The sequence below is a fragment of the Aricia agestis genome, chromosome 12, assembly GCF_905147365.1.
Source record: "Aricia agestis chromosome 12, ilAriAges1.1, whole genome shotgun sequence".
In the NCBI taxonomy this organism is placed as follows: Eukaryota; Metazoa; Arthropoda; class Insecta; order Lepidoptera; family Lycaenidae; genus Aricia; species Aricia agestis.
Genome location: NC_056417.1, coordinates 11,536,179 through 11,550,042, shown reverse-complemented (window position 1 = coordinate 11,550,042; position 13,864 = coordinate 11,536,179). Strand labels below are relative to the sequence as shown.

The window sequence follows — 13,864 nt, the reverse complement described above, 5'->3', positions numbered from 1 at the left end:
CGGCCTCTGCTCCTGGGCCGTCGAAGGGGTGCGGCGGGGGGTGGGGTCGTTGGCCTCCGCCATGAGTGAAGTGGCGGTGGGCGGGGGCGGGGGCATCTCCTGCTCCGGGACGGAAGGTGCAACGTCAGGGCGGCTAGGGCGGGTAGGGCGGGTGGCACCGGTTCTAGAGACCGTGCCAGCCTGCCTATTGCGCGCCTCCGCGATATATATAGGGCACTTCTTGCTGTTAGCCGCGTGCGGCCCTTTGCAGTTGGCGCACGTCGGCCTCTCGGTGCGGGAGACGGGGCAGTCACGCGCGTAGTGCCCTCCGGCACAGCGCACGCAGGTCAGAGGGCGGCGGCAGTTCAGGCTTGAGTGCCTGAATTGTTGGCAGCGGTGGCACTGGGCGGGGTTCCCTCTCCCTCGCCAGGCGGAGATCTTAATTCCCGGCATACAAAGTAGCTGCGTTACTTCGTATATGCCGGGAGTGAGGTCCGGTGTCCTGGTGAGGAGCGCAAAAAATATGCACCCAGGTCTGTCGGCCCTGGCCGACACCTTGGTGACGTGTTCCGCTATGTAGCCGAGCTCCCCAAGCCCGGCTACCACGTCCTCGGGGGTGGTGTTGGTGGGCAGGCCGGTGATGCCCACCTTTAGAGCTCGCTCCGCTGGTAGCGAGTAAGAGAACCAGCTGAGCCCCTCCAGCTGGTTCAGGTACCGCTCTATGATGCGGTATTCCCCCTCAGTGCGGGGGGAGAAGCGAACACCGGCTCCATAGGGTTTCGCGTTCGGCGCGTGCCCTAGGAGCTCAGTGAGCTTCTTGAAATGTCCTACCCAGCCGTCTAGTTTTTCCACAACTAGCGGGGGGTAGCGGGGAGGCGGGGGCGGCGGCGGTGACGCACGCGCAGGAGCAGCGGGGTCTGTCTCCATTGGTGTCGTGCGGGGGGCGGCGGGCCTCGCGCTCACCTCCGCGTACGATACCTGTCGGTCGGTTCGTTTCGCGGGAGGTGAGACACCCGTCGCGGCTTCCGGGCGGGGCCGCTTGGCGGCAAGTGCAGGGAAGGGGGGCGGGGGGGGCATATCCCCCGCCGGTGATGTCGTCGGGGTTGTGCCCTGACGCATGTCTTGCCCCATAGTGCCTCGGCTCGTGCCTTGCACCATAGGGCACGGCTCACGGTGGGCAGGGGTGCGGGGGCAGGGGCAGGGTGCCCAAGGGGTGCGGGGGCCACGATGTGGACCTCCGGCGGCGGCGAGGCCGGCAGAAAGCCGGTTGCACCGGCTACATAGGTCCCACTCAGTGCGCTCGGACTATGGGCCAGCGCGGGGGAGGGGGCCTGAGGTGCGGGGGGTGCAGCCATGTGACTGTCGCCAGTCGCCACACGACTGCGATGGTGGCGCCGCTCGCGGCTCCGCGGCGAAACTATCGCGCGGAGGCGAGGTGCGCACGGGGCCAAGGTCGCGCGGGGGCGACGCCTGCGCGGGGCGGGTGTGCCTCGGCGGTGAGGCTGGAGCGGCACGCTGCTCACGCCTTTGCGGAGCTTGCGCTGGACGTTGCTCACGCGGCTGCTGAGCCTGCGATGAGCGGGGGTCGCGCGGTTGGGAAACCTGCGCGGGGCGGGGGTCACGCGGCGGGGCCTGCGCAACATTCCTGCGTGGGTCTCGCGGCGGGGAAGCCGGCGAGGGGCGGGATGCACCATCGGGAGCGCGGGACGGGCCCGCGGTAGCGGCGTCACGTCGCACGGGGTGGGCCGGGGGGTGGCGAGGGCCACCACTCTCGGCGGTCAGGCGCTGGGAGCGCTGGGTAAGCGCCGAATCCTGCTCGGCAGGGCGGGGCGGGACCCCGGACTCGTGGCGGGGCATCGTCGTGCATTGGGGCGGGGGTGTGACATCACTACCCCGCGGTAATGTCGACGGTTGCCGGCCATGGGCGGTATCCGCGCCGCCGCTGCTGGATTCGGCGGTGGAGAGGCGGTGCACGCGTTCGGGGGCCGAACGGGAGCTGGACCTCGATGAGGTCGTGCTCCGGGACGACGATCCCGAGGCGTCGCGGGAGCGGCCTCGCGGGTCGCGGCTCATAGGCCGCGGTTCGCGATCGGCCATCACTCACAGATATCACAACACTTAGTGTCACTGTCACATAATAGCTGAATAGCTAGTCACTATTGTTTAAAAATGGGTGTACTTACGTACTGGTCCTGTGGTCACTGCACTGAGTGTACTTCACGTCGCCACAACACTACACACACACTCAGGGTAACTGTCTCCCCGTGACCCCGACACCGAAAATATATTCCGGCGGGAAGTCAGGGACAGGTCAGCACCGAGCACGGCGACAATCCGTTCACTATTTCGCGAGAAATAGCGGCAGGATATGTCGGCTGCTATATGGGCTTATAAAAGCCTGTCACACTGCACTCCGAGGTTTCAGCACTGCATCCACAGGCGGTAAAACACTGCATCCACAGGCGAAGACACTCGGAAGGGATCGGCACGGTCGCACAACTCGCGGGACGGCTACGACATACGGAGAGACCTCGACGTATGGAGCACGAAGAACACGGGTTGCGCGGGTGAGAGCCAGGACGTTCCGAAAAAGCTTTATGGTTAAAAGCATAGACTTATTATATACTGTCGTAAAGACCATCTGACAACCCGAAAATGCGTGACCATTTTCGATCTGTCAATGTGTGCGTGTGCTAGTGATGTATATTTTACTATCGATAGTATAGTATTTTGTTATCGATAGTATAGTCCGTTCGAGTTATTTTACCTGAGTTTATATATGAAATAAATAATATGAAACTTTGACAGATTTGTATTTCAAATTAGGTATCATAAATTTTAATTGGCAAAAAAGGTGACGATTGAAAAGTAGATACACATTTTCTTTTGAAATGATTTTTCAATCGTCGGATATGTTATGACATGAGGTTCTTATAGGGGTAAATAATATACACATAACACATTATAAAGTTACTTATTTATTACTCAGGTAAAATCTATCTGGTAAATCAGCCATTACATTGAAAGTAAACGTTGAAAGTAAACAACACACTATACTAGTATATTATATTTTATTCTTATTATCATAATATTTTTTATTACAATTATTTTTAACCGACTTCCAAACAGGAGGAGTCTAGACGTTCGGCTCTGGATATATTTTTTAAGTATGTGCAACGATTACTCCGCCGTTTATGAACCGATTTTCAAAATGTTTCTTTTGTTGTACATTGTATTGTTTCGAGTAGGTATCATGTTCACAAAAGTGGTGGTCTGGTGATGGAAACCATGAGAAATCGAGGTGACTCCTTAATATTCAAATGGGAACATATGGTCCCAGAAAACGTTCAAAATCTTTCGAGTAATAATCTTCTTGGGATTCCAACCAACACGCCCAATTAATTTCAGCCATTTTCCTCTTATTAGAGGATCTTGAGGGAATCTGTAAAACAAATGATTATGATATATAAATATAAACATTCCTCTAGTTTTAGAGTCACTCTATATTATAGTAGTTATATTATATTAGCTATATTATATTAAACTATATTATATTAGTTAAAATAAGATAATATGTTCTTTTTAGTCCGGCCGCACATTTTCCGAATTTCTGATCACAAAAATTGGGACGCCCCGCCCCGCTCATACATTTTGACACGTCAGAAATTCTTTTAGTATGATGGGTCTACAACAAAATGTATGAACAGAGTGCGTTCCGCCGGGCGTCCGAATTTTTCTGATCAGAAATTTCGGATAATGTGCGGCCGGGTTTAAGGTGATAAATAAAAAGGTAAATTATTTTTATTTTAGTTTTATGTTATTGTAAAATATCGATAAGCATATCGATAAATTTGATTCAAGCACTAGCGTATATGTAAAAAAAATTGATGAAAAATTTTTCTTCAAAATTTGTGTAATATAAGAACAATAGTACCTTTAGTTACGCAAAATATGAAAGTGAAAGGGAGGATTCACAATATTTTATTAGAAATAGAGAACTAAAGACAGAATATAGCAAAAATAAACACATCGTAGCAATTAGGACATGAAGATTAATTACCTGTGAAATGTATATTTTTCAGGATTATTCTTATGATTTACACTGCAAATACTAGCAGCACAAGTCACAATTTTTAAATATAATAATATTTATTAAAAATAACAAACAAATTGAACAATATATTGGAAATACCGAAAGGGCATAAAAACGACTGACGACTTTTGACGACCTGTGAAATGAAAGTGGTTACAATTTTCATTAGACTGCCTCTCTCTTTTCATCTTGTTATAATTCCATAAAGGATTTTCTTCTATCTCGCACTCTCTGTTGGTCTTTAGCATTATAGGTTTATGGTTAAAAGTTAAAACTGAAAGAGTTTTTTTTTCTTCATAGATTAAAGATTAGTGCAAGATTAGTGAGTACTGTCCAAATATATACTAGTAATCTGTGGTACTGTCAATTGTCAAACTTCGCGAGAAAATCTGTCGTGTGGCATGATAAAATTGTGTTACTAATTCTTATTTTATTGCTAATGATAAAATAGGAAAATCCTACTAAATACATTGAAAAGTTATGTCGGAACACGTTTTACCCTCTGAGGAGCCCGTACGATTTGTGGCTCCTCTTATTCAAGATAACCCTACAGGATGGGGCCCGTGCGAAATGCCGGACCAATTCCGGGACATGCCCTACCAGCCTTTCAGCAAAGGCGACAGATTGGGCAAGATAAGTGATTGGACAGTTGTGCAGGACAAGAAATACCAGAGTAAATATGTTTTTGTGTTACTTATGCAATTCCTTTTATAGTGGTTTGAGGTTATGGTTGCTTGGTTCATAGAGCCTTCACTGACGTGTTAACGCGTTGATAATACTTTTAGATAAGTACGCGTCTCAATTCGGAGCTGGATCATCCTACGCGTACTTCCATGATGAGGACGAGAGTACGTTCCATCTGGTGGACACGACCAGGGTCCAGAAGCCGCCGTACCAGCGAGGCAGGGCTCGCGGCCAGCGCGGTCGTGGTGCGAGAGGCGCTCGCACCGCCGGCGGAATGACCACCTTGAACAAGGTAAGCGTCAAGAAAAGTGAAAGTTTCTACGAAAAGTGTAACATGAAACTTTGTTGATGTCTAATGCTGTAGCTGTAAACTAATTTAGTGGGTGTTAGCCTGAGCATAACACATCACTCAGTCTCCCTTTGGGGCCTCCACTAATATTTCCACAATCTCATTCCTAAAAATTAAGTGTATCTTATTTGTCCTATAGCAAAGTATTTAACCACCTTACTAATGACATTGATGCAACACATAACTATTCAAGGCCCTCTGTTTTTGTGTGTCTTGACACATTTTGATTATGCTAGACAAAGCAAAGGAAACTATATAAAGTAATTTGCTTTACAAGTATTTTTATCAGAAAAGGGATTACCTAATATTGTGTCATTTACATATTTTCATAATAATTCTAGCAACAAAGGGAGAGAAAGCTCGGTAAGAGGTGGGGCCAGCGTGGTGCACCAATGAAGATCAGGGATGCCTCCGTCACGGTGCGTCCTACCTGGGTCACCATTGAAGATATGGACTTCCCCAGGCTGGCTAAGTTGTCCTTGCCAGGAATTAAAGAAGGTAACTTTATTTTTAATAAAATCACAAATAATTGAAGATCCACTTAATAAACTTTAAAAGTTTAAATATAGTATAATTTTAAAGCAAATAAAAGTTATACTAATATGTACCATTGAAGTAATTGATTCATAGGCAGATGACGGACCTATGTCATTTGGTCGGATTATATCAGTTCAATGTAAGTCGTGATTTGTTGGCTGGGTTTGACAACTCAACCAAATTATGTAGGTCCCACATCTGCCTCGGAATCAACTTGTCTGATAGTACCTATAAGAGTAATTTTGTATGTATGAATTTATTTTAGGTGAGGATATTGCATGCTGCGGTACCTTGGAGTACTATGACAAGGCCTATGACCGTGTGAATGTGAAGCAGGAGAAGCAACTGCAGCGCATTGATCGCATCTTCCATACGGTAACAATAAATTCTATCACCCTCAAAAATCTGCCCAAAAGAATCTACATTGTGTATACAGATATTTTATTTATGGAGCGTTTTTTTCCCCTTGCATTATAACTAGCAGAAGTAGCTTGCTAGGCAATAATAAATCATTGTGTAACTTTAATGTCCATATATTCAGAGCACAACTTCTTAAACCTTACATATTAAAAATGCAAAATTATTGTTACATTTATTGAAATAAATAATGAACTGAATATTTCTTTATGTAACTTCAATAAGTTTTAATGCATTTCTTAGGTGACAACTACTGATGACCCGGTGATCCGTCGTCTCAGCAAGACTGTGGGCACTGTGTATGCCACCGACACGATCCTTGCGACAATCATGTGCTGCACTCGCTCCAACTACTCCTGGGATATTGTCATTGAGAAAATCGGTAATTCCACACTTATTTTATAACAATGAAAGTCCTCATTCTTTATGCAGTTATTAGTTGAACATATTTTTTCTTAAATTTGGCATGGTTAATTTTCGACATTTTCAGGATAAATTGTGACCTATATTAATACAAAAGACTAGTAGGGCAGGAGCGACGTGACACGCTACAGCCAAATATTGTTTGTATGAAATAATAAGATGTCAGCAAGACACATGATATAAAATGTTGGTACCATGGAACATGAGGTGCCGCGTTGCTCCGTTGTAGCATAGTGTCCCCTAGTCTTTAGTGTTTGTTCAGTTACAGTGGAAACCGCGCGGTTCCCGTGCGGAAACCGGGCGGTTAACTGTGAACACTATAATACAACACCATAGTAATAATGTGTGAGGGGTCGTATCCTATATTGTACCCGCTGTGTCTGAACAAGCACTTACTGGCCTAGTCCTACTGTAAATCTTCTACTAATACTCTAGAAACATTAATATCCAGGTGACAAGCTGTTCCTGGACAAGCGTGACAACACGGAGTTCGACCTGCTGACGGTGAACGAGACGTCGGTGGAGCCGCCTGCCGATGACGGCAACTCCATCAACTCGCCCCGCAACCTCGCCCTCGAGGCCACCTTCATCAACCACAACTTCAGCCAGCAGGTATACTAAAAAAAATTTAGTCCGATAGTAAAAAGAAAATTAATATTGCAATTACTTAAGTGAAGTAACAGAGATATAAATTGTTCGAATTGACTGCCTCACTGGCAGCTAAGGACATAGCCAGCTCATAAGCTGGCTTAGTCATAACTTGGGAGGGTAATGGCGCAATATTAAAAGAATAAAAATTATGAACGCCTGCAGGCGTAGCATTTATAGCTATAGCTTATATATATATATATATATATATATATATATATATATATATATATATATATATATATATATATATATATAGAATTGCTCGTTTAAAGACATAAGATATATATCTATATATATCATTAGAGTTACTATAGAAATGGTTTCTTTCTACGGAAGGAGCAACATACTGACAGATTTTATCGACGAAATGGCGGATTTCCATTGTCTAACTGTCACTTTGTCTATTCTTTCGTAGAAAGAATCCGTTTCTATGGTGACCATGCTACGCCTGCTAGTACAGTCAAGAGCATGAGCGTTACACATTAGAAGTCTTTGCCTCAATGACGATTGTAATAAGAATGGTTCTAACATCTATCAATGTATAAAACTTTACTACATTTGTTTTGATCTCTAGGGGGGAAACAATATAGTAAAGTTTTCTACATTAGCGACGCTCTTGCTGGAAGCAGTGTCATAAAAAAAGAAGGGAATTAGGGCCATTTAACATAGCAACATAACAAAGCTATATTATGAAACATTTTTTAATGAGTTATTTGAAATTGAATTAGCACGGAATATATAACACTACAGGAAAGGGCATATGGGCGTGGCCCGCGTGCCATAGTTATGTCCTGCTGGACATAACTTAACTCGCACGCAAAAGGAAATTCGTGAGTACGGATTTAAACCTTACGTTAGTTGACGTAAGGTGTAAAATTGCGTACAACTTCAAGTCTTATCATATTTAGCTGTCAAGCGCCATCTAGCGTTGAATAACTGAACTCGGTAGTCAGAGCCGGTATTGCTAAATTTAAATTCTTCTTTATTTCAAAAGGGTTAGGGTTGTTTTTTCGACATTGTAATTAAAAAAGAAATCTCTTTGTGATTGGTTATTTCTTTTGTGTGCGTAAAATGTTACTGTGTGAGTTTGGCGACAGCAGTTTCAATGAAACTTACTTGCTATGGCCCTTCCTTTAGTGTTATATATTCCGTGTGAATTAGGCAGCCGAACACCAAGGACGCAAAGCTCTTCAATTAAATTTGTACCTTGTGAAGCAAATAAAGTTCAGTTTTGAAAGGCAATGGGAACTGACCCTGACTGTGATATTAATATCTCTTATAACACACACATTAACTTTCTGCTTTGTAATTTTGGCGTTAAAATAATGTTACATAAACTGCTCAACAGGTTCTGAAGTCAGGTCAAAACGAACCTAAATTTAAGTTCCCGGAACCGAATCCCTTTGTGTCCGAGGAAGAAGAAGGAGAGGTAGCATCGGTGGGCTACCGCTACAGGAAATGGAACCTTAATAATGGAGTGGTAAGTGCTATTTCCGATTACTATAGATAACATTTAGTTATCCTTCTTTTTCTATAGCCTGTGTTATATTATTCATGGTTTCAAAATTGTATGTATAATCAGGTAGACATATTATTACTCTATGGTATAATGTATCTTAATGGGGGTTGTTAAATGCTTAAAAACTGTGTTATATACTTGACGCTCTATAAAAGCGGTGTCTAGGGCCAACACTAAAACACGGGCGGATGCGGGCGCGGGCGCACGCGTCGGAAGACCGCCACGGGCCATGAATCCGCGAGCCGTACCGTACCCGTCGCGTACGCCCATCTCATTTAGCGCTGTTAGTTTAATTTTTATCTCGAGCGTGTACAGTTAATGTGTCGAGTAGATTACCATGGATCATTTACTAATAATTTATTATTTGGCAAAAAGACGTCAACGAAAACAACGTCGACTGCGAAATGCGTGCGCCCTCGCCGTGTGCCCACCGTCCGCCGCGCGTGTGACAGTCCGAGCGAGATGCAACATAACCCGTTATATTGCATCTCGCTCTATCTGTTTTCGCAGCGTCGGTATACTAGCGGCGTAATATTTCATCATCATTTCCAGGTGCTAGTAGCCCGGTGCGAGCACGACGCTGTCATGGCTGGGCCGCAGAACGAGATGCAGTTCCTGTCGATCAAGGCGCTCAACGAGTGGGACTCGAAGCTCGCCAACGGCGTGGAGTGGCGACAGAAGCTGGACACGCAGCGTGGAGCGGTGCTCGCCAACGAGCTGAGGAACAACTCGTGCAAGCTCGCCAAGTGGACCGTTCAGGTACGGTTCATCTATACTAATATTATAGAATTGAAAGTAACTATACTAACATACGTGGGAGAGCCATGCTTCGGCACGAATGGGCCGGCTCGACCGGATAAATACCACGTTCTCACAGAAAACCGGCGTGAAACAGCGCTTGCGCTGTGTTTCGCCGAGTGAGTGAGTTTACCGGAGGCCCAAACCCCTACTCTATTCCCTTCCCTATCCTCAACTTTTCACTTCCCTTTCCTACCCTCCCCTATTACCCTATTCCCTCTTAAAAGGCCGGCAACGCACTTGCAGCTCTTCTGATGCTGCGAGTGTCCATGGGCGACGGAAGTTGCTTTCCATCAGGTGACCCGTTTGCTCGTTTGCCCCCTTATTTCATAAAAAAAAAAAAAAAACTATGTGTGTGTCTGACGGACCTCCGAAATGTGAAATCAATATAATATTATAGGTTCTGCACAATAAACATATTTATGGCCCCAATTTCAGTTTTAATAAGATGACGAAAGTCTTTCGCTGGCTCTATTGGGCGCCACACGGTTGAGGGCAATGTCTATTTTTATGTTAAACATATTTTTTTATAATATACAATATGTTAGTGTAATCACCGTTATCCTTGAAACCATCAAATGAGTCCGTCAAAATGAACAACTTTTTCTATGAGAACAATGCTGGGAAATCAAAAAAACCGTCTTCATACCCATACAAATTGCCGATCCGGGCATCCGTGTAGGTATGAAGACGGTATTTTTTTTGAGTTCCCAGCATTGTTCTCATAGATAAAGTTGTTCATTTTGACGGGCTCATTTGATGCTTTCAAGGATAATGGTGATTACACTAACACATAGTATATATTACGGAGGACCATATAGATTAACCATATCTATATACCTTTTATGAAGAATGAGTACAAAAACAGTGTTCAATTTTAAGTTGTTAATATTACATTCTTGTAATAATAAATAACTTTTTTCTCGCCGTCTTCTAGTTTCTACACTTGCTTAATATTTATTCATATTATTTTTATTCAATATGTATTTAAACTCGAATCTCCAGGCGCTGCTAGCCGGATCGGACCAGATCAAGTTCGGGTATGTCTCCCGAGCTCAAGTGCGTGACAACTCTCGTCACGTGATCCTCGGCACGCAACAGTTCAAGCCGCACGAGTTCGCCGCACAGATCAACCTGTCCATGGACAACGCGTGGGGCATACTCCGCTGCATCATCGATATATGCATGAAGCAGAAGGACGGTGAGTGTCACTAAAGGGCCCCCGAGACGGTCAAACGGTTTGATTCAAACACGTACATTTTTGTTTGACTCAAACCATTTTGATCCTTTACAAAGCGAGTTTGAACGGTTTGTCAAACATTTACGTGTTTGAAGCTCATTTGATGAAATTTCATATTTTTGTTGTTTTTGACGCGCCATTTGATCGTGTTCCGATGTGTTTGAACCTTTTGAACAAACTCGGCTTAATTTAGTACTGGATTTTGAAGTTTCAGAGCATCTTGTCTACATCACACACGTCTAATTATGGCGGCGTACCGAACCAAATGCGCAATGCCGTTTGACAACCATTCAAATCGACATCAAACGGTTTCATCAAACACGTAAGTTTTGAATAAAACCGTTTGATCGTCTCGGGGATCACTTATGTTAGAAATCTCTTATGCCCATGCACTGCTCAATACTAATCTTGGATGAAATGCTTTAATGTCTACAAATGGTATTTAGTTGTTTGTTTGATACCAAGATCGTTTTGAGTTGCATTTTTACAGTTAATTGTTGGAAGCCGTAATGTGATGCTTTTGTTCGCAAATGAATTCAGTCAAAATGCTACACTGTGCTTTGAATGGCTGACAGTAATAATATCAGCTTAGCTTTTATTTGAAACACTTTGTTGTTTTTATTTAGACTCACGTAAAAGCGTTTTTAGCCAAATTTTTCGACCAAGTCATAAAATATTAATGTTACTTGTATACATGGTGTAACAAAGCTATGTGATAGTACTTATGTGCACTGTGCATTGCATTTGTAATTTTGCAACCCTAAATTATTGCATGGCATCGCTACTTTCACAATAAACTATAATAAGGAGCACATACACACCCTCAAGTATTATAACTTACTTTTGTTACACCTTATAATATATAAAAACAATGTAATTTCAACGTCGTAACCTCTCTTCCAGGCAAATACCTGATAATGAAGGACCCGAACAAGCCCCTCATCCGTCTGTACGACATCCCGGACAACACGTTCGAGTCGGACGCATCGGAAGAGAGCGGCGACGAGCCGGCCGACACGCCCTTCGCGCCGTTATACTCGTACGGCAACTCCAAGAGGATTTAAACAGAGTCTGTAGTCGAGCGGTAGAGCTCTTACTATCGTAGAGGTATTTACGTACAAGATTTTATCAAAAAAATCAAAAACATTTTTTTTTAACTTTTCCCACAATACAAAAGAATGTGGCAATTAAGATGTAGTTACAAATTATAGCAGGAGAGGAGGTGCCCTAACTAGGTCTCGAAGATTATACAGTATTTTAACTTTGAAAGAAAGCGCGCGCCATGTCTACGCGCTTAAGGGCCGTACCACAACCACACCACATCGCAACGACAAAATGTCGTCGCGCAGTGGTTACGTGTGAATGGTGTCGCTGCAGCTTTTTGTAGTTGTGGTACCGACAAAATGGCCAGCGCCCCCGTTACCATATGTGCAATGTGTGCAATGCACGCGGGCGCCACCCTCTAGGCGCGCCAAATCGCCATCTCTAGGGGCGCCAAACCAAGGACCCAAAAAATTGGCCTAAAGGGGCGCCAAAATCCTTTTTTTGCACACGGGCGCCAGTAGCCCTTACGGGGGCCCTGAAAATGGCTACGTGGTTGCGTTGTCGCCAGTGGTTGCGATGTGGTTACGTACGAAAGTCAATGTCATTGCATCGACGCAACGTTGTGGTTGCGATGTGGTCGGTATCACACAAGTGGTCGACAACGACTGCAAAATGTGGTACGTGTGAATGGTCCAGTTCATGTACAATACGAATTATACGCCCGACCACGTGGATGTGGTACGTGTGGGTTGGCCCCTTAGAGTATACATTAGCAAGCTATAGAGCGCGCGCATCGCTCGTTCCCCGTTGTGCCGATCGTAAGCAGAAGTTCTATAGATACTTGTCAAACGTATAACGCAAGTCTAGTGATGTTCCATGCGCCATCGTTTGACGCTTATAGGAAAATATGTTAACACTCGTGCTTACAGTTCATACCTTGTTAGAAGCACTCTATAGCTTGCTATAATGTATACTCTATGGTTGGCCCTGACCCCTCATTCGCACGATTTTTCAACAGTTAAAAAAGCGCGGTTTATCGAGCACTGTTGGATTTTCGACTTTGAGCGTTGGCGTTAAATCACAGATTACTAAATAGTTACCGCTCTCGTGCGAATGAGGCCTTAATGTCGGGAAAAAGACAGTCGCGAAAAGACCGCGATTATTTGACTAAAGATGAGTACGTTTAACATGACAAGTAAAACATAAAAAGTCCGCGATTATTTGACTAAAGATATTACGTTTAACATGACAAGTAATACATAATATTTGGCTAACTAAATACAAACTCAAAGTCGTAATATGATGTAGACTTATCGTATGTTTATATACTACAGGGCTGGAAATATTTATTTCAAGATACAACACTATACCTATAATATTATATATGTATGTATATGACCTGTTTTCGATAGTAAGCGCTCTGAGAATGGGAGGCGCTAACATTCTACAGAAGTTCTGGGAACATTATACATAAGTTTTGTAATGTCGCTAACATTTGTTAGAGATATATATTCAGTATAATAAAACAAATATTGGTCACATATGTATTTATTTTATTTCAGTAACCCGACTTAAAATTAAACCTTACCCTCTTATTTACATTTATCCTATTTTAAGTGTAGGCGCTTCGGGCGATAGATAGCACACATATCAACTAGGAAAGGTATCGTCACCGTATCGCCTTTCGCCTAGCCGTCAACCAGGCGTCAACCTAACGTATGCACGTAACCAAAGCGTATCAGTAGCGCCTGTACGTCAACTCGGCTATAGGTCATAAAGTGGCATTCTATTTGAATTTTTGTCGGTGACGTCGCGTCCTTGTGATGGTGCAGTGGCAGTGGACAAATAGCATAACACTGCGTTACGGGCTGCGGCATCGTATCGTGAAAGGGCAAAGTTTCTCGGCTTGATGCGCTCTTAATAAAACCTTACATCCGCTTCGGTATAAATTAACAATCTCAACACACTTGACAATGTGGATAAAAATGTTCCTTTGCAAACAATAACACTTAGAAATTACTTAAGAAAATATCACATTCAGGTAGCACAAAAAACTAGTAGGGTTTGCTTTGAACATAATAATATTCATATAACGCACATTTGTGTGCGTTATATGAATATTATTATGTT

General features: G+C 44.1%; 2 protein-coding genes across 2 annotated transcripts; one reads left to right on the top strand and one right to left on the bottom strand.

Moving 5' to 3' along the window:
* Positions 1 to 1,284: 1,284 nt before the first annotated feature.
* On the bottom strand, positions 1,285 to 2,076 carry LOC121732725 (uncharacterized protein DKFZp434B061-like). The gene has a single exon (XM_042122679.1). It carries the CDS (start codon positions 2,074 to 2,076, stop codon positions 1,285 to 1,287), a length of 792 nt encoding a protein of 263 aa, XP_041978613.1.
* A 2,371-nt stretch (positions 2,077 to 4,447) lies between these two features.
* LOC121732631 (eukaryotic translation initiation factor 3 subunit D) lies at positions 4,448 to 12,042 on the top strand. The gene is made up of 10 exons (XM_042122581.1): positions 4,448 to 4,745; positions 4,858 to 5,048; positions 5,447 to 5,603; positions 5,908 to 6,017; positions 6,303 to 6,441; positions 6,934 to 7,094; positions 8,482 to 8,613; positions 9,205 to 9,411; positions 10,456 to 10,651; positions 11,594 to 12,042. The coding sequence occupies exons 1-10, from the start codon at positions 4,553 to 4,555 to the stop codon at positions 11,752 to 11,754; spliced, it is 1,647 nt and encodes a 548-aa protein (XP_041978515.1). The 5' UTR covers positions 4,448 to 4,552; the 3' UTR covers positions 11,755 to 12,042.
* Positions 12,043 to 13,864: the final 1,822 nt, after the last annotated feature.